Source organism: Chrysemys picta, chromosome 2, assembly GCF_011386835.1.
Source record: "Chrysemys picta bellii isolate R12L10 chromosome 2, ASM1138683v2, whole genome shotgun sequence".
Classification (NCBI taxonomy): domain Eukaryota; kingdom Metazoa; phylum Chordata; order Testudines; family Emydidae; genus Chrysemys; species Chrysemys picta.
The window spans coordinates 288,294,941-288,314,669 of NC_088792.1; the positions used below are offsets into that span (position 1 = coordinate 288,294,941).

Genomic DNA, 19,729 nt, shown 5'->3' on the forward strand with positions numbered 1-19,729 from the left:
TTATAGGGATGCCTCAATTCCTTAACAACTTTTACTTCCTCTGAGACCTTCTCAAAGCTACCCACACTGGATCTTTTACAAGGAAAGTTAGTGGATCCCTTCACAACAGACAATTTTTGGCTGCTAGGCACTAAAACTTCCTTGATTAAATCACTCTCACACCCTTCAATTGCAGGGAACTGCTTGCACCGAGTACCATGAGGATTCCTTTCTCCAGGAGCTTTTCTAAGCAGCAATTCACCCCTCACAGAAATTCTGCCCTTACCCTCTTCACCTAGGGCTTGCTCTAAAGGCACACTTTCCTGAGCAACAACAGACTCTGTCTGGGTCTTACTTACATTCAGGATCACCTTTGGCCCATCAGGCAGATCTCTACACAATCCCCTTTCAGGCGAACCCATAGACTTCCTAGATAAAAGGTTAGAAATATTTCCCTTCTCTTTGCCACACACAAGCTTAGGAATTTTTTCCTTTTTGCTACAAGTTGTTAAACTGTCGGTAGGTAACACAACCAAATTACCTTTCTGCTCTCCTTGTGCCCTGGCTAGGGTATCACCCTGATCAGACAGAGTTGTTACACCCTTCTCCAACCACACATGAGCAACAGGCAAAATACAAGCACCAGAATTGTTTGGTCTCTGGGATTTTGCTAAGCCACTAACTGGATGCAACCTAGTTACGGGGCCATTCTCCCCAGCAGATGCAAACTTAGGACCATTCCCTTCCTGGGCTTTAGTTGAATCCAGAACCAACTCTGAGACAACTAAATTACTCTCAACCATCACAGGCCGAAAGGCACCTTCTGTCTGCTCCACAGACAAAAAAGAGTTGGAGACGCATTTTCCTTTACTAGACATACTGTTTGGGATTTCATTTCCCTTGTCCCAGCACACCGGGCTGTTCACAGACAACTGCTTGGAGACTGGGGTAGCTTCCTCCATAGGCAAGTCAATACCCCTGACAGACACGGGCACATTTCCTTCACTGTCACTATTCTTCGCACAGGAAACAGATAAGGTATAGGGACACTCATCTTCCACTCTCCTTGCCTTCCCAAACTGCTGACTAGATAAAGCCATCAGCTCACAAGACTGCCTAGGCTCATCCAAAATCTCCTGGTTCTCCTCTCCCTTCGCTTGATCTAATTCCAGATTTACTTCTGAGACATTAGACAGACATTCAGAAACTTCATTCACAGCCGAACAGCTACTTTCCAAAGACAAACTTTTGGAGAAACCCTCCATAGGCACAACCTTAGGATCAATCCTCTCTTGTGCCTGGTTTGTATTAACTTGACTGACCATAGCTTTAATATCATTTCCAATCATAATATCCTTAGGGATTATGTCTTTTACTCCCACAACCATGGTGCCCTCCAATCCCTTCCATTTCAGGTGGATTTTAGCCAAAGGCACCCTGACAAAATACTTAGATAAGGCTACAACAGTTACATCTTCACCTGGCAAATAATCTTCCTTCCTGACAAGACTTGCTTTAACCAGAGTAATATCTGCTGCGGTGTCCCTCCATGCCATACACCTCACTCCATTCACTTCTGCACTGCTAATAAACTCTGCATTATTTCCCCCATATTTAGCTTTAATGTGAGTTTTAAGGTCAAATCCTTCAGAGACAACAGAAACAGCATTTGCACACAGGGCACCAATGCTGGGCTCTGTGTGGCTTGCCTGTGAGTTTACAACAACAGGGTTGGCATTGGCCGTGGCATTTGGGGTTGCTGGTTTTGGGCTGCCCTTCAGTGTCGGGCAGTCTGGTCTCATGTGGCCCAGCATACCACAGCGATAGCATGTAACCTGTTCCGTCCTGGGATGTGAGTTCCTACCCTCCAGGCCCCCTTGAACTCCTTTAGAAGAGTCAGGTTTATTTTTAAATCCTTCCCTCCTCTTGAACTGGGGAGAATGGTGATCAGTTTTCCCCGGGGTTTTACACCCTTCTCGAGCCCTGTTTTGGGTATGGGCATCCGCAATCTCTGCCGCCCGTAGGACTGACTCAGGGTCCCTGTCACACACCGCTGCTCTCACATTGTCAGGCACAATGTCTAAGAACTGTTCCAAAGTTATTAAATCCAGCAGTTTTTCAAAACTCCCATGAACCTTGGCTCCCATAACCCACTTTTTAACAAAACCCATCAGCTTATGAGCACATTCTACAAAAGTACAATCCTTAGACATTTTAAACTCTCTAAACTTAACTCTGTAAGATTCAGGAGTAACCTTGAATCGCCTTAACACAGAATCCTTAAACCGCTCATAATTTAATGCTTCTTGTTCCCCCAAGTCATTAAACACCTCCCTGGCTTTTCCAGTCAGTCTGGTTAGCAGGACAGGCATTCGCCGACCCTCAGGGATCTGGTACAGATTGCAGAGGCGTTCAAAGGTAGACAAAAACTCCTCTATATCCTCAGTATCGTTGTAAATGGGACACATCCTTTCCCAGTTTTTCTCATGGCGGGGGGGAAGTGGAGTACCAGGTGGGGATGACTTTCTCCGCTCTTCCATTACTTGGAGCTGAAGTCTGGCCGTCTCCTGTTCAGCAACGAGCAGCTCTAGACGTCCCTTACGAGCTCTCTCTTCTCTCTCATCAGCCTCCTTCTTTCTTTGATCAGCCTCTTTCTCTCTCTCAGCAGCCTCTTTCTCTCTCTCTCTTTCTAACTCTGCTATTTTTTGCTTCTCCAGCAATCGAAGATCTGCTAGCTTCTGTTCATGCTCAAATTGCAGTTGACTTGTCACCCTTTGCATCCTAATTTTTTCTGCATCTTCTGCAGCCTCAGGTAAGGGCTGTGCTCTTGCCCCCTGATCACTGGCTATTAGCAGATTTCTCAATTCTTCCTTTGTAGCTTTCTTTCTAAAGCTTATCCTCTTTTCTGAACACAAATTTTCCAGGGCTTTTTTGCCAAGTCCCTCATATGCTCTTTGCTCAGCCATTGCAGCAGCTCTTTAACCAACAAAACTCTCAATCCCAAAATTCAAATTTGGATAGCGTGGGGTTCTGACCCAAAGCTTAATTGACCTGGTTCTGTGGATCCAAGCACGACTACGCCACTGTGACAATGCGGTTCTGGCGGAACCCAACTGAGAGTGCCAACTCAGGACAAATTGCTCAAATAGGGCAGTTACAACCCAAGGCTGGGGTTTTTCCACCTCTAAGGCAACCCAAACCAGCCAGACTAAGACTTCGGTCTCCCCCAATGGCTAACCGCAAGTCTCACAAGCAATCTCCTTAGACACTCCAGTTTCCCAGTATTACCACCAGTGCCACACGTTATGGGGACAAATAGTTATAAAAACCAATACCCCAGTAAAAGAAAAAGGTTCTCCTGATCCCAAAGGACCAAGCCCCAGACCCAGGTCAATGTACAAGTCAGACCTTACCCACAAATCACGCTACTGCCAATCCTTTAGAATCTAAAATCTAAAGGTTTATTCATAAAAGGAAAAAGATAGAGATGAGAGTTAGAATTGGTTAAATGGAATCAATTACATACAGTAATGGCAAAGTTCTTAGTTCAGGCTTGCAGCAGCGATGGAATAAACTGCAGGTTCAAATCAAGTCTCTGGAATACATCCCCAGCTGGGAAGGGTCCTCAGTCCTTTGTTCAAAGCTTCAGCTTGTAGCAAAGTTCCTCCAGAGGTAAGAAGCAGGATTGAAGACCAGATGGAGATCAGGCATCAGCCTTATATAGTCTTTTCCAGGTGTAAGAACACCTCTTTGTTCTTAAATTACAGCAACATGGAGTCTGGAGTCACATGGGCCAGTCCCTGCATACTTTGCTGAGGTACAAGGCGTATCTGCCTTCTCTCAATGGGTCCATTGTATAGCTGATGGTCCTTAATGGGCCATCAAGCAGGCTAGGCAGAGCTAATCTCAGCTTGTCTGGGATGTCACCCAGAAGCATAGCATAAGTTTGCCATACAGACAGTATAGAGCCAATATTCATAACTTCGACTACAAAACTGATACACACATATAGACAGCATAATCATAACCAGTAAACCATAACCTTGTCCTAGACACCCCATTTGACCCCCTTTATACAAGATTTGGGTGCCACTACAGGACTTTGGTTGCAACAATGATCTATATGGTCCCAGTTTATGTCAATAACGTCACACCCCCCCCACACACACACACACAGCGCAGCGACCCTTGTTCCGTCATTAACTGTTTATTGCTGCTCTGGGGGGGTCCAGGCCAGGCCCCCGTGAAGCCCCATCTCCAGCTGGCCGTCGCCCAGCCATATGCGCCCGCCCCCGGCCACGTCTCTGCCCAGGACCCAGGCGCAGGGGGGCCCTGCGGACGAGCTGGAGGGGGGCAGAACAAAACCCCACAGGCTCAATCAGTGACACTTAGACCCTCCTGGGCTGGGCATGTCCCTCCAAGGGCTGCAGCTGTCCATGCCACTAGCGGGCAGCTCTCCACCTGGGCAGGCACCGTGTGCCCAGCCTGGGTCTCTAGGGGGCTCTGTCTGACCCGCTGTAGCCCCGGGGAAGAGAGTGGCGCAGGGAGCCCTGCTGGCCTGGCCTATGGGGCAGACAGAGCCACTGGGCTGCCCCCTTGCGGGGCACGGGGGTCAGCAGACGAGGAGGGGGAACAAGGCACTTCAGGACAGATGGCTCAAGGCACCATGTGGGTGGCGAGGAGCTGGTGGGCACCTGGAGCTTGGCATCAGTGGTGGGGCAGGGGCTGTGCTGGCCCAGACAGGGCTGGTGATACAGCCTGGGCAGGGTCTGGCAGACAGAGCGTGGTGCCCCGTGCCCTGGCCCGCGGGACGTGCGTGAGAGGGACCATGGGTGGCCCAGAGGGTGCTGCTGGAGCCCACCCGCAGGTCCCACTGACTGGCGATGCCAGGGCCTGCCCAGATGCCAGGGCACCTCATCCAGCGGTGCCCAGCAGGCTGCACGAGGCTACTGGAGTACAGTCAGCTGGGCCACGGGGGGCAGGGGCTGCGAGCTCGCTGGCACACAGCTGCCCGGTGCTGGTGCGTCCCGTGCCCGAGCTGCCCCACCCCCAAAGGCCGGGGGGGGATGGAGTGTCGGGGACATGGCACAGCCCCAGAGCGCCTGGCACCCCTCAGGAGCACTCGGCGAGCGGGGCAGCTGGGCTGGCACAGGTGGATCCCAGTGTAGGGGCCTGGACAGCTGCCAGTCAGAGACGCGGCCCCGGCCCCCGGCGGGCGCTGGGCGGGCAGGCAGGGCAGAGCTGGCGGCTGCCCCGGGCAGCACATTAGGAATATTCCCGGGTGAACTTGGCATAGAACTGGCTGAGTTTCTTCAGCAGGGTCTGGAGCTTCTCCACGTGCGGCAGGATGGTCATTCTGCGGGCAGAGAGATCCCTCAGCCCGGGCGCCTGCCCGCCCCCGCCTGCCAGCGCCCGCCCCCTCCCGGGAGCCACACGCCCTGCACAGCCCCCACCCCGCCCCCTCCCGGGAGCCACACGCCCTGCACAGCCCCCACCCCGCCCCCTCCCGGGAGCCACACGCCCTGCACAGCCCCCACCCTGCCCCCTCCCGGGAGCCACACGCCCTGCACAGCCCCCACCCCGCCCCCTCCCGGGAGCCACACGCCCTGCACAGCCCCCACCCCGCCCCCTCCCGGGAGCCACACGCCCTGCACAGCCCCCACCCCGCCCCCTCCCAGGAGCTACACACCCTGCACAGCTGGGCACAAGCGGGCACAAGAGAACGCGGGAGTCAGAGACCTCCCGAGGGGGCAGGGCTGTGGGTCGGGATTGAGGGGCAGGGGGGGCTGCGGGTGTGAGGAGCTGTGGGAGCTGGGCAGAGGGGGTGGGTGTCAGGATTCGGGGGGGGGGGGGGACAGACAGCCGGGACTCTCCCAGCTCCACATTGCCAGCCCTTCCCAGGGGCCCCGGGTGTGGAGTGTGGCCAGGGGGCCCTTACCTGAAGTGATAGGTGCCCTCTCGCTGCCCAAAGCCGCTCCCTGGCACCACGCAGATGCCCGTCTCCTCCAGCAGCTGGAGGCAGAAGAACATGTCTGGGGCAAAGCCCCGAGCCTGGGGAAGAGCAAGGGCTGGGCTTAGCGGAGATGGGAGGGGAGGAGAGATGCCTGCTTCGTGCCAGCTCTCCCCGGACCCGCTCCCCCACCCACATCCCCGAGGCTGCTCCGTGCCAGCTCTCCCCGGACCCACTCCCCCACCCACATCCCTGAGGCTGCTCCATGCCCAGTTCTCCCTGGACCCGCTCCCCCACCCACATCCCCGAGGCTGCTCCGTGCCAGCTCTCCCCGGACCCACTCCCCTTCCCACATCCCCGAGGCTGCTCCATGCCCGGCTCTCCCCGGACCTGCTCCCCTACCCACATCCCCGAGGCTGCTCCATGCCCAGTTCTCCCTGGACCCGCTCCCCCACCCACATCCCCGAGGCTGCTCCGTGCCAGCTCTCCCCGGACCCGCTCCCCCACCCACATCCCCGAGGCTGCTCCATGCCCGGCTCTCCCCGGACCTGCTCCCCTACCCACATCCCCGAGGCTGCTCCATGCCCGGCTCTCCCCGGACCTGCTCCCCTACCCACATCCCCGAGGCTGCTCCATGCCCAGTTCTCCCTGGACCCGCTCCCCCACCCACATCCCCGAGGCTGCTCCGTGCCAGCTCTCCCCGGACCCGCTCCCCCACCCACATCCCCGAGGCTGCTCCGTGCCAGCTCTCCCCGGACCCGCTCCCCTTCCCACATCCCCGAGGCTGTTCCATGCCCGGCTCTCCCCGGACCTGCTCCCCTACCCACATCCCCGAGGCTGCTCCATGCCCAGTTCTCCCTGGACCCGCTCCCCCACCCACATCCCCGAGGCTGCTCCGTGCCAGCTCTCCCCGGACCCGCTCCCCTTCCCACATCCCTGAGGCTGTGCCGTGCCAGCTCTCCCTGGACCCGGTCCCGCACCCACATCCCCGAGGCTGCTCCGTGCCCAGCTCTCCCCGGACCTGCTCCCCCAGCCCCCAGGCTGCTCCGTGCCCGGCTCTCCCCTGGCCCTGCTCCCCCAGCCCCCAGGCTGCTCCGTGCCCGGCTCTCACCTGGGCCTCCTGCACAGCCCTGGCTGGGATCTGGATCCTGGGGTAGGAGTACATGGCGCCCTGCACGGGGTTACAGTGGATCCCGGGCACCTGGCTGAAGATCTCCTGGGTCAGCTGCGCTTTCTGGGCCAAGTTACTTAGCACCACCTGCTTCTCCTGGGAGCCGAGAGAGAGACCCACAGTGCTGAGTGGCAGGGGCTGCCGTGGGGGAGAAGAGGGGGCTGCAGGCAAGGGGAAGTGGGGACAGGCACTTGGGAATAGCAGGGCCTGGGAGGTCAGGGGGGAGGCCCATGGGGTGGTGGAGGAGGTGGGCATGGGGCCTTCCCTGGAGAGGGGAAAGGGGCCGGTGCAGGGGGCAGCTGGTGGATCTGGGGTAAGATGCCCATGGAGCTGGTGGGGAGGTGCCCCTCAGGGAGGGGCTGGGCTGGTGGGGGGGATCGGGGCCGTGGCTGCAAGCCCCCCACACTTACCCGGATGAAGCTCTGGTACGAGGGCTCGCCAGGCTTTGGCGGGTTCATGACGACGTCCAGCAGCACCTGGCCGGGCACGGGTGGGCACAGACGCACCGACACCAGCTTGGAGAGCTGCTGCTGCACGGCCGGATCCAGGTTCACCACCTCCATGTACCCGCCCCGGAACCCACACCTGGGGGCGAGAGGGTGAGACTGGGGCCTGGCTCCCCCTCCCTCTGGGACCCCAGGGGGCGGGGCTTGGCTCCCCCTCCCTCTGGGACCCCTGGGGGGCGGGGCCTGGCTCCCCCTCCCTCTGGGACCCCGGGGGGCGGGGCTTGGCTCCCCCTCCCTCTGGGACCCCGGGGGGCGGGGCTTGGCTCCCCCTCCCTCTGGGACCTCTCGGGGACAGGGCTTGGCTCCCCCTCCCTCTGGACCCCTGGGCATTGGGGCCTGGTTCCCCCTCCCTCTGGGACCCCGGGGGGCGGGGCCTGGCTCCCCCTCCCTCTGGGACCCCGGGGGGCGGGGCTTGGCTCCCCCTCCCTCTGGGACCTCTCGGGGACAGGGCTTGGCTCCCCCTCCCTCTGGACCCCTGGGTATTGGGGCCTGGTTCCCCCTCCCTCTGGGACCCCGGGGGGCAGGGCTTGGCTCCCCCTCCCTCTGGACCCCTGGGCATTGGGGCCTGGTTCCCCCTCCCTCTGGGACCACTGGGGGGCAGGCCTGGCTCCCCCCTCCCTCTGGGACCCCTGGGGGGCGGGGCCTGGCTCCCCCCTACTTGGGGGGATCACTGGTTTGCTCCCCCCATAGGCACCCCATGAGTCCTTACCTCGCCCCTCGATGCCCTGGGACCTGTGTCTCTCCTGCTCAGTGGGGGCACCCCCCTGTGGGGCGAGGTCTCTGGGACCCCGGGGCGAAGGGGCACCAGGCTGGGGGTGGGCACGGGACTACGGCCCCACTCTTCACTGCCAGTGGGGTTCCCCAGCCCGTGGAGGGCACAGCCACCAGGGGGCGCCACAGGGGGCTTTCCGTGCCCCGTGCTCTGCCCCATGCCCCGGACGCTGGGCAGGCGGCCTCGGCGCGGGGGGGGCAGAGCGGGGGCGAGCGGGGGGCACTCACTCTCCCATGAAGCCCTTGGAGATGGAGTGGAAGGATACCAGCTCCACCACGTTCGAGTACTTGGGGCCCAGCTCGAAAAGGACCTTCTTGAAGGAGTGGAACTCGGAGCCCTCGGCGTAGACGTTGTCCTGATAGACCTGTGGGGGGGAGAGGGGTCAGGGCCCCCGCCAGGTCCACCGCTGGGCCCACGGCAGGTCTCGGGGTGCCAACCCTCCGGGATTCTCCTGGAGCCTCCAAGAGTCGAAGATGAATCTAACTAAGCTGCTGTTGTGTGATGATGAAACCTCCAGGAATACGGCCAAGCCCACAGGCCACGCCAGGGCCAACGCCCACCCGCCCATGGGACCCTCCAGCCTCTGGGCCTGGGCAGCCCCGGAGCTCTGCCAGCCCCTCTGGTGTGGGGCGCCGGGCTGGCTCCCCAGAAGAGACGCTCAGGCCCCCCAGAGACAGCCACACCCCAGGACAGGGAGCCCGGCCGTGGGGCAGCAGGGGCTGGGAGCCAGCTCTCGCCCTCACCTCATCGGCCATCAGGAAGAGCTGCTCCTCCCACGCAAACTTGATGACGTCCTCGATGCATTTCCGGCTCTGGACCTGGCCTGTGGGCACAGGACAAGCCCATCAGGGGGACATGGAGGGCCCCGTGCCAGCCAGCACCTCCTGCCCTCCCATGCCATCCTCACCCACCCTGGCACTGGGAGACAGGTCCCCACAGAGCCCCACAGCAGCCTGGACCTCCTGCCCTCACATGCCACCCTCACCCACCCTAGCACTGGGGCCAGCTCCTCAGGGCCCCACAGCAGCCTGGACCTCCTGCCCCCCAGGCCGCCCTCACCCACCCCCTGGCACTGGGGGACAGCTCTGTACAGGGACCCATGCCAGCCCAGACCTCCTGCCCCCCGGCACTGGAGGCATAGGCCAGGAGGCGGGCACAGCACTGCCTGGATGGCACCATTCCCTTCCTCACCCCTCACAAGTCGTGGTGCCAGTGCTCCAGACACCCGGTCGCCTTGCCCCTTTCCTCTGCCCACCCACGGATCTCAAAGCCCTTCACAAGCATTAATTCCCGGCACGGGCCCCTGGCAGGTGGCTCAGGGACACCCCCATGTTACAGCCGTGAACTGAGGCCCAGGGGCAGGGGAGGACGAGACGAGCCCAGCGTCATACAGAGTCTGGCAATGCTGGGATAGAAGAACCCAGGAGTCCTGGCTCCCCCCAGCACATCCTGCCTCTGCCTGACCCTGGCTGGGGGGCTCGGCTGCTACCCGGACCTGGCCACCCTGTGCTGACCTCTCAGTACCCAGTAGGGTGACCAGACAGCAAGTGTGAAAAATCAGGACAGGGATGAGGGGGTAATAGGAGCCTATATAAGACAAAGCCCCAAATATCGGGACTGTCCCTATAAAAATGGGACATCTGGTCACCCTAGGACCCAGCCCCACGGCTGGTGAGGGGGAAGCTGGAGCTCGTTAGAAGAGCCAGTTAACGAGTTAAGGGCTGGTGGCCGGTGCTGGCTGGGCAGCTCTGGAGATCTCCCGGGCCCCATTCCCTGCCCCCCTGAGCCAGGCAGTCCCTGCCCTGGGGCTGGCTAGGAGCCGGCGCCCCCTGGAGGAGAAAGGCCCTGTCCCATTCCCCGCCCCCGCAGTACCGGTGGGGTTCCCAGGGTTGATGATGCAGAGCACTCGGGGCTGGCAGTGCCCGCGAGCCTGGTGCAGCGCCCGCCGCAGCTCCCCGACGTCCAGCGCCCAGCAGTGCTCCTCGTCCAGGTAGTAGTTGACCTGCACGGCGTTCAGCTCGGCGATGCCAGCCGAGTAGAGCGGGTACTGGGGGATGGGGATCATCACGCCCGTCCGCGACCGGCCCTCCCCCGACACCAGCAGCTTCAGCATGGTCTGGGGAGAGAGCGAGGGATGGGCAGGGGCAGCGCGGGGTGGGCAGGGACCAGGGCCCTCCGGGACTGCAGTGCAGGGGGCAGAGGGGCACAAGGGTGTGGCAATGGGTCTGGGTCAGGGCTCCCCCCAAGGAGCAGCAGGGCCCTGGGGGCTGCAACCAAAGGGCCATTGATGCTCTGGGCAGTGCCCACTGGACCACACACCCCTGGAGCACACACACCCCCGCCCCCCGGGGACAGGGGTGCAGGGCAGGGTCAGGCGCCTGCCCCTCATTGCCCCTCGCAGAGGTTACCTGGAGGCAGCCTCCCCATCCCCCCTTGCCCCCCTCTGTCATCCCCCCCCCATCCCAGCCTGTGAGTTCCCAGCAGGCCCGTGGCTGCCACTCTGCCAGGGCTGTGCCAAGCATGGCACAAAGGGCCCTTTGTGAGGCTGCCCGAGCGCCCAGGCAACGCTGGCCTGAGAGCTGGGTCCCAGCCCACTGGGCACTGCACTGAGGGTAGAGCCAACGGGGGGCCCAGGGACCAGGGCCCAGGGCGGGGGGGATGGGGCTCGGGGGGAAGGGTCCTGCGAGCTCCAGGGGCATCAGCAACCAGGCAGCAGAGCACGAGGCCAACTCTTCCCCGGGCACGGGGGCACCGAGAGCTCCGGAACGGGAGAGAGTAAAGATCCCAGTGGGACCAGAGTCCTCCCCCAGCTCTGCCAGTGCCCCTCACTCCCGACCCGCAGCCCCCTGCTCTCCCAGCCCTGGGCTCCCCCCAGCTCTGCCAATGCCCCTCAGTCCTGACCCGCAGCCCCTGCTACCCCAGCCCCGGGCTCCCCCCACCACAGCTCTGCTGGTGCCCCTCACTCCCAACCCACAGTCCTGGGCCCCGCCCCCCAGCCCAGCTCTATTGATGCCCCCCAGTCCCAGCCTGCAGCCCCCCACGTGTGCCCGTTGCTGGGGGGGAGACAGGACACCGTACCATGACAGCGTCACTGGCACCCGTAGACAGGTAGATGTTGTCCGGGTTGGCGGGGATGCCCCCGTCCCGCCGCTCAATGTACCGGGCCACGTCCTGGCGGATGATCTCGATGCCGTGGCTGGCCGTGTAGGCACCTGTGGGGGAGAGACCGAGCTAGGGGCTGGGGTAGCAGCCGCTGGGGGATGCTGGTGAGCAGAGGAGGCTCCGGGGGGTACTGCCGTCAGGGCCTGGCTGGGGGCTGCATCGGGAGGTTAGTGCTCCCGGTTGGAGAGACGCTGTTGGCCATGCAGGGAACAGCGACAGCTTCTCCTGTACACCCCATCCACCCTGGAGGGGCCCCTCTGGGGGACAGGGGATTTGGGGTATCAGTCAGAGCCCCCCCAAACTCATCTCCCCCAGAAGCCACCGAGTAGATTACACAGATTTTAACACATTCCAGGGTCCTGCTCTTCTGTATGTGACGCCCTCGAGGGCAACAGCAAGGCTACCAGGCCGTGCCAGCCCTGGCCTGTGGGCACTGTGCGCCCGGAGTGGCCAGGCCCTGGCCCTTAGCCAAGCAGACGTCCCATGTGGCTCTAGACACCCCCCTGCAGGTGTCCTATGGGTCACGTGGGACTCTGCTGTGACTGGGTGGGGGCCTGGCAGAGCCCTGGGCCTCGGGGGGTGGGCAGAGCCCCGAGCCTGGGGCGGGTGAGCAGCATATGGGGGGGGCAGGCTGCACGCTGGGCTGGGGGGAGGGTGGGCAGCACATTGGGCTCCGGGAGGCAGGCAGCACACTGGGCTGGGGGGGCAGCGGGCAGCAGGTTGGGTTCCCGGGGGGGGCGGCAGGCTGGGTTTCTGGGGTGGGGGGGCAGCAGGCTCGGTTTCCGGATGGGGGGGGCAGCAGGCTGGGTTTCTGGGGTGGGGGGGCAGCAGGCTGGGTTCCCGGGGGGGGGGGGCAGCAGGCCGGGTTCCCAGGGGGGCAGCAGGCTGGGTTCCCGAGGGGGCGGCATGCTGGGTTCCCGAGGGGGGGCAGCAGGCTGGGTTCCCGGGGCGGGGGGCAGCAGGCCAGGTTCCCAGGGGGGCAGCAGGCTGGGTTCCCGAGGGGGCGGCAGGCTGGGTTCCCGAGGGGGGGGCAGCAGGCTGGGTTCCCGGGGGGGTACTCACCAACGCTCTGCCCTCCGCATGCTGCCAGCAGTCTGCGTGCTCGCTGCTTGGCGTCGTCGGGGAAGAGGGGTTCGCTCAGCAGCTCAGGGTACAGGCACAGGGCGCTGACCTGCGGGGCACAAAGCCTCGAGACGGCTCCACACTCCACCCCACAGCCACGCAGCTGCCGCCCGGCTCCCACTCCGGTGTCCCCAGCCCCAGGAGCCCTCCCTGCCTAGCCTGGCTGATAGGGGACTCGGGGACCAGCAGGGTCCCGCCGCTCCGTGTGATGGGGCTGCAGGGAAGAGCCGTCTCAGCGTCTAGCCCGTGCCCGGAGTTACCAAGCTCCTGCAGCAGTGAGTTCCACAGACTCCTGAGCCCTTTCCCCTGCACTGTCTGTGCCCCGTGCCCCCTTGCTCTGATCTAATGGCCCAGCAACCTGGCCAGTGGTTAGAGCCGGGGGGCTGGGGGCCACAACTCCTGGCTTCTATTGCTGGCTCCACAACTGGCGCGATGAGCAAGCTCAGACACCTCCCCTCCCTCCCTGCGCCTCACTGTCCCCCGCACAAAGGCAGAGGGCTACTAGCCACACTGGCTGGGTTTTATAGCCCACCCCCGCCCCCCTCGGCACAGCTCTTCCCAGTTCCCTGCCCACCCCGCACCCCCGCAGAGCTGCAGGGGCCCAGCCCAAGGCCTGTCCCCCAGACTCAGATCAGAGGGGGGGCGCCCCCTTCCCCCCCACCACATTTCCCGCTCCCAGTGGTTGGCAGGGCCCTGCTGTACCTGGCGCAGGAAGGTGATGGGGCGCTGGCCCATGGCGTGGGCATCGCCAATGTTGGCTTTAATCACCTCTGTGAAAGGCTTCTTCACACCCTGCAGGAGGAGAGAGGGAGGAGGGAGAACGGAGCCAACCCCGGGAAAGCTGCCGCTGCCAGGGCGCTACCTCCCCCAGCTACGATACCCAGTCTGCATCCAGAGGGGAGAGCGCCCCCCTGCAGCTCCCCCCGCCCTGCAGCACAGCGCCCCCTAGCGCCCCCCTGGGGCCTGCATCCAGAGGGGAGAGCGCCCCCTGCAGATCCCCCCGCCCTGCAGCACAGCGCCCCCTAGCGCCCCCCTGGGGCCTGCATCCAGAGGGGAGAGCGCCCCCTGCAGATCCCCCTGCCCTGCAGTACAGCGCCCCCTAGCGCCACCCTGGGGCCTGCATCCAGAAGGGAGAGCGCCCCCTGCAGATCCCCCTGCTCTGCAGCACAGCGTCCCCTGGGGCCTGCATCCAGAGGGGAGAGCGCCCCCTGCAGATCCCCCCGCCCTGCAGCACAGCGCCCCCTGGGGCCTGCATCCAGAGGGGAGAGCGCCCCCTGCAGATCCCCCCGCCCTGCAGCACAGCGCCCCCTAGCGCCCCCCTGGGGCCTGAATCCAGAGGGGAGAGCGCCCCCTGCAGATCCCCCCGCCCTGCAGCACAGCGCCCCCTGGGGCCTGCATCCAGAGGGGAGAGCGCCCCCTGCAGATCCCCCCGCCCTGCAGCACAGCGCCCCCTGGGGCCTGCATCCAGAGGGGAGAGCGCCCCCTGCAGATCCCCCCGCCCTGCAGCACAGCGCCCCCTAGCGCCACCCTGGGGCCTGCATCCAGAGGGGAGAGCGCCCCCTGCAGATCCCCCCGCCCTGCAGCACAGCGCCCTCTGGGGCCTGCATCCAGAGGGGGGAGCGCCCTCTGCAGATCCCCCCGCCCTGCAGCACAGCGCCCCCTAGCGCCACCCTGGGGCCTGCATCCAGAGGGGAGAGCGCCCCCTGCAGATCCCCCCGCCCTGCAGCACAGCGCCCCCTAGCGCCACCCTGGGGCCTGCATCCAGAGGGGAGAGCGCCCCCTGCAGATCCCCCCGCCCTGCAGCACAGCGCCCCCTAGCGCCACCCTGGGGCCTGCATCCAGAGGGGAGGGCGCCCCCCATAGATCCCCCTGCTCTGCAGCACATCGCCCCCTAGCGCCACCCTGGGGCCTTGGTGTCCCCAAGTGGGCTGTGGTTGCAGGGGGCGAGCACGTCCCGCTGCTGCCCAGCAACACAGTGAGGGGCTTGGATTGAGGCTCCAGGCCGGCAGATTCCTGCCACACCTGACTTGCCACCCTCGAGATGCCACGCAACCGGCGCGCCCACCCCACAGACCCAGGCCGGAGCAGAGCTGCTGGGAGCTGCCCTCCACTTGCTGGGTCCCCTGCCAGCCTGGCTCCTGCCCCCTCCGACAGGCGGCAGTTCCACCCAGCCAGCACTCCTGCCCCCGCGCCCCACCGTGCCCCCGGTGGGCGGGGCCGGGGCGTCCCAGGCCTGGCTGCTTGCCCAGCCTGTAACACTCACGCAGGCAGGGAGGTCAGTGCCCTGAGGATGACGCATCTCGGAAGCGAGAACTCCTGCGTCACCCCCGAGCCCGGGACTCTGCCCTCCGCTCCAGGATCAGCTGGGGATGGTGCACCCACCCCGCCCCCGGGGACTTTGTCCCACGCCACACATCTGCTCTGACCTGTGCGGGTGAACCCACAGTGCCAGGCATTGCACAAGGGATACGCACAGTCAGCCCGGCACGGGAACGTGCCTTCGCCGCCCAGGCTGGCCATCAGGGACCGAGAGCCAGGGCAGCGCCCGGCCCTGGCAGGGCACACGAGCTGCAAGCAGCCGAGTGGCTCTGGGCTTGGCCCGCCTGTCCCAAGCCCATACCCCACACCCCAAGGATTCTTGCCCATTCCCATGATCCCAAGCAGGGCAGACCTTTCTCAGCCCCGTCCATGCCACCCTCTGCCCTGTGCTGCCCCTCCCAGGGCCCAGGAGTTCCCAGGGTCAGGGCGAGAGGGAGAGCGGGCCCCACCATGTCCCAGGTGCTGGGATGGGACAGGCTGTCCTCCCCACCCCCCTCTGGGGCCCCCAGGGAGCTGAGCCCAGAGCCCGGGCAGGGACAAGGGCCCCCGCTTGTGTGTGCAGAGCAATGGCATGGACCTGGGGACGTGGGCTACGTGGTGGGAACGTGACACGTGCCGAGCCAGCTGGACGCTGTCCAGGGCAGGCATGGGGGCCGTGCATGGGACCAGGCCATCCCTTGTGGTGGTTGGTTGGAGGCTGGCAGCGAGACAGGCTCCTTTGGGCCAAAGCCGCCGGCAAGGTGGCACCATGCCATGCAGCACAGCCCACAGGCCTGGGAAAGCAGAACCTGCTGGTGCCGGAGGAACCCTCCCAGCCAGCGGCATACCCAGCCTGCTGCCACTGCTAATACGGAGGGCACAACCTCTGACCCCGGGCACTTCACAGCATGCAACAGTCACTGGGCAGGGGAGAGCCACAGCCTGTTGGGAGGGGAGGGGAGAGGAAGCCTGGCTGGTGAGACCACACACACACCCCACTGCCCTCTCCTGCATGGACTCAGCACTGCCCAGCTCTGTGTCATAGGCCCCGTACTGCTCACAGTTCAAGGAGATTCTCCTCTAGCTCAAGGGGCAGGGCCTGGGTTTTTGGAGCAGGGGATTCAAATCCCAACCTGGCTGTTGACACGTTATTGCAGGTGCCCATGCATGCAGCCCCGGGGTTTCCTGGTGCCCACAGATTGACTCTGTGTGTAGGTTGGCTTGTCTGCAGCTACAGGTCTCAGCGCCCAGTGCCCCTGCACCCCCTACGCCTGCCTGGGCTGTCGGCCACTCCCGGCCCTGGACAGTGGCTTGTGTTAGGCCAGGCCAGCGGGACAGTCGCTGCTCCAGGGTGCAGGCTGTCCTGTGCCAGGGTGAACGAGGCTGTCAAAGCCCCGGCCCTGGAGCCTCCTGCGCACCTGCCCGCACCTGCCAAACCGGACAGCGCCAGGATCAGGCAGGAAGGGCCCAGAGCTTGCTGCTGTCATTAGCTGACACGCTGGCAGGGCAGGAGAGACGTCCCCAGCTGCCCTTCACTGTGAGTGAGCGGCCGTCGCTGGCGAGGGGGCATGGAGCCTGCCTGGGCTGTGACTCGCCCGCGCATTAACCCCACATCGCCACCACTAGCACGTGCACCAGGACAGTGAGACGCAGCCCAGCCCTAGCGGGCATGGACGGCACCTCGCTGAGCCCCCTGCCTGCACAGAGCTACCCCCGGAGCGGCAGCCCTGGATCACCTCCCTCTGGGAGCCTCCTGCCTCCCCCTGGGGCCTGGCGTGGGGACAGAGGAAGGAGAGGGGAAGAGTGAGATGGGGATCGGAGCCAGGTTATGTCAGGACAGGGAGACACTGCGCCCAGGTGCGCAGAGTACACGCCCAGGTGCAAGCGTAACCCTGGTGACTGGCCCCGCCCCTGCCTCACCTTCCAGCTGGTGGGGTGGCTTGACCAGGCAGAAACAGACACGGCGCCGGATGAGGCCCCGGCCAGCATGGCAAGCCCTGGGGTCCGGCGGGATCTGTCAGTGTGGCAGGCAATGGGGTCCTGCTCCATCCCCTCAGAAGAGGAGGCCCCAGCCCCAGAGCTGTGTGGCCAGTGTCTCCCCTGCCCATCAGCTCCCCGGTGCCTGGACGATCACCCGGCCACAGAAATGGCAGGGGGCGAGCCCCCGGGCAGGAGGGGGAGCTTAGTAGCCCGCTGCCATGGCCCGTCAGCAGCCTCGCTCAGCGAGCCAGTGAGACCCCCCGTGTCCCAGTGCGGTGCCAGGGGACGCTGTGCTGTGGGGAACCAGACTCAGGGCTTAGTAAGGGCTGGGGCCGCTCTCCCCTGAGCCTATACAGACTCTAATGCCCCACTGCAGGGCTAGGGGCCCTGTGCCACCGGAGGTGCCACCTTTGAACCCTGTGCTCCTTCCCGGTCCCATTGCACCTTTCCTAAGAGCTGGGCTAGCAAAACTGACCCCAGGGAGTCACAGGCCACTCCTGTGGAGTTTGTCTTCCCTTCCTGGCCGGGGCTGCCCGGCCTCACTGTGCGCTGCCCCTTTCCACCCCAGAAGTGGCTGCATTTCAGGAGTGCTGGCGGGATCCCGGGAAATCCACTCCAGAGTCTGCACAGGGCTCTAAGTGCAGTTCCACACCCCCACCGCCGGGCTGGTCCCAGGCAACTTCCAGGTGTTTGCTCAAGACTTTGTGCTCCCAGTGCACAGTGAAGAAATCGGCAGCCGGGCGCCCTCCTGCCCTCAGCCTGTTTCACACGGTGCCAGGGACGCGGGGACTGGCAGCTGTCAGAGGAGCCGGGCGCTGTGCTCGCACAGGAACGCAAGGCCCATGCCCAAGAGACGCTTCCCATGGGCTTCCAGAGGAGCTGGGGGGGCTCACTCAGGATCAGACCCAGGGAGGGGGCGCAGGGGGCAGGGCAATCGTATACTGGGGGGGCAGGGTGCCCAGGCACTGGGGGCACCGGGAGGCCAGTGGGCACTGCTGAGAGAACCTGCCCATGCTGGTGCCCGCCTAGCCCGCGGGAGGGGGGGGTGTCTAACTCTTATTAACGAGACTGTGTTTATTCCGGCAGCGCCCCAGGGCCCCCGAGAGCGGGCGGCCGCGCGGTGCCAGGCGCTGTACAAACAGCACCGCGGTCGAGGGGACTGGCGATCCAACCCGCCGGGACAGCCGGGGCGGGGAGGGGGGTGAGGGCCCAGCAGAGCGATCCGGGGGGCGGCTCTGCCCCTTACCTGCCGCAGCTCCTCCTCCAGCTCCACCGCGCGGGTCAGGATGGGGCCCCGCACCGCGTACTCCACCCGCTTCACCCAGGGGTTCATGGAGTCCAGGTTCAGCACCTTGTCCCGCAGCCCGTTCTCCGCCATCCTGGCCAGACCCGCCCGGGCTCTGCAAGGCGAGACGGGGCGGCAGCTGAGAGCCGGGGGGCGGCCGCGGGGCGCCGGGGCGCACGGGGCGCGGGGCGCCGGGGGGTGCCCGGCTGAGCGCAGCCTGCAGCGCCTTCATGCCGCGGGAGCAGCCCGGGAGGAGCGGGGGGCTGGCGGGGGGTCGGCCCCGGAGCTGGGGCGCGGGGGGGAGCCGCGGACCCGGGCTGGGGGCGGCGGGTGCCCAGGCAGAGAGGGGAGGAAACTGCCCAGGGGAGGGGTCTGGGCTCCGGCTCTTCCCTCCCCCCGCAGCCTCCAGGGACTTGGTCCTGGTCTTGCTCCCTCCGTCCCTCCCCGCACGCCACCCCCCGGAGCCGGGGCGCGACCCCCCGCGGGAGGCGAGCACCTACCCCGCGGCTAGAGACGGCGCGCCGGGGTCCCAGGCGCAGAGAGCAGCGAACCGCTCCGCAGCTCTTTAATAGGGGGCAGAAGGGGGCAGAAAGGCGGGCGGGGGGAGGAGACAGAGACACGGCCTGGGAGGGAGAAGAAGAGAGTGAAAGGGACGCGGGAGGCCCTGGGAGCCTGCCAGGACTGGAGCCGGTTGGCACAATGGCAGAAAGCGCCCCCCCCCCCGCCCCCCGCAGTGTTTTTCACCAGGCTCCGGGAGGGAAATTGGACTGTTTGTCTCCCCCCCTCCCCCCGCTCCTGCGCGCCTGGGCCGGGGGGGTGCGGGGGCTCGGCAGGGCTAGGCTGGAAGGCTGATGATGGGCGCTGGACAGCGCAGTGCCCTGGGCCTGGGGCGTCCCCAACAGAGCCAGAGGCCCCTGTATCTTGCGGGTGGCTGTCGTAGTGGTCACGGTGCCGCCACTCAGAACGGGGACCAGGCTCCCCGCCACCAGGCTCCTGCAACTGGAGCTAAAGGAGACTCGCCACTAGCCGCAGGTGGTACAGGGCCTAGGACACACAGTCTAGCAGTTCTGATTCCACCCAGTAGGGGGCAGTGAAGCACACTGTAGACGCATACACACCAGAGGCCTTTCTCTAGGCCTGCGGGCTGTGACGCTGGTATGCGCCGGTAACAGCTGTGGGGCTGCCCAGAGGGGCCGAGGAAAAGGGCTCCTCTCACCAGAGCCTGTCAGGAGGTATCAGATAGTCAGGGCCCTGCTGGGGGGAGAGCGGGGGGGCGCTGAGCCATGGTGCTGCCCCACCCACCCGGCAGAGCCCCAGTAATTGTGTCCACCAGGTCAGCACTGAAAAGGAGCAAAACGCCCTCTGCACACGAGGCAGCGAAACCGGGGAACAGGTCCGCTGGACGCGCCAGCCAACAGAGCGCCCTTGGGCCACTCACTGCAGGGAGTCGGGGGCGCTCTCCCCTCCGAGCCAGTGCTGACCCCAGCATGCCCTGCTGCAGGCA

General features: G+C 64.3%; 1 protein-coding gene across 2 annotated transcripts; it reads right to left on the minus strand.

Annotated features, from left to right (window-relative positions):
- Window positions 1-4,167: 4,167 nt before the first annotated feature.
- GPT (glutamic--pyruvic transaminase) lies at window positions 4,168-18,884 on the minus strand. Of its 2 annotated transcripts, XM_065586399.1 has the most exons (12): window positions 18,726-18,884; window positions 18,187-18,340; window positions 13,365-13,454; window positions 12,603-12,711; window positions 11,457-11,590; window positions 10,251-10,494; window positions 9,122-9,201; window positions 8,606-8,742; window positions 7,511-7,685; window positions 7,041-7,196; window positions 5,918-6,030; window positions 4,168-5,335 (listed from the first exon to the last, which is right to left on the minus strand). In XM_065586399.1, exons 2-12 carry the CDS (start codon window positions 18,316-18,318, stop codon window positions 5,245-5,247), a joined length of 1,461 nt encoding a protein of 486 aa, XP_065442471.1. In that variant the 5' UTR covers window positions 18,319-18,340; window positions 18,726-18,884; the 3' UTR covers window positions 4,168-5,244. The 2 variants fall into 2 exon arrangements, with proteins under 2 accessions (XP_065442471.1, XP_065442472.1); XM_065586400.1 differs by lacking the exon at window positions 13,365-13,454.
- Window positions 18,885-19,729: the final 845 nt, after the last annotated feature.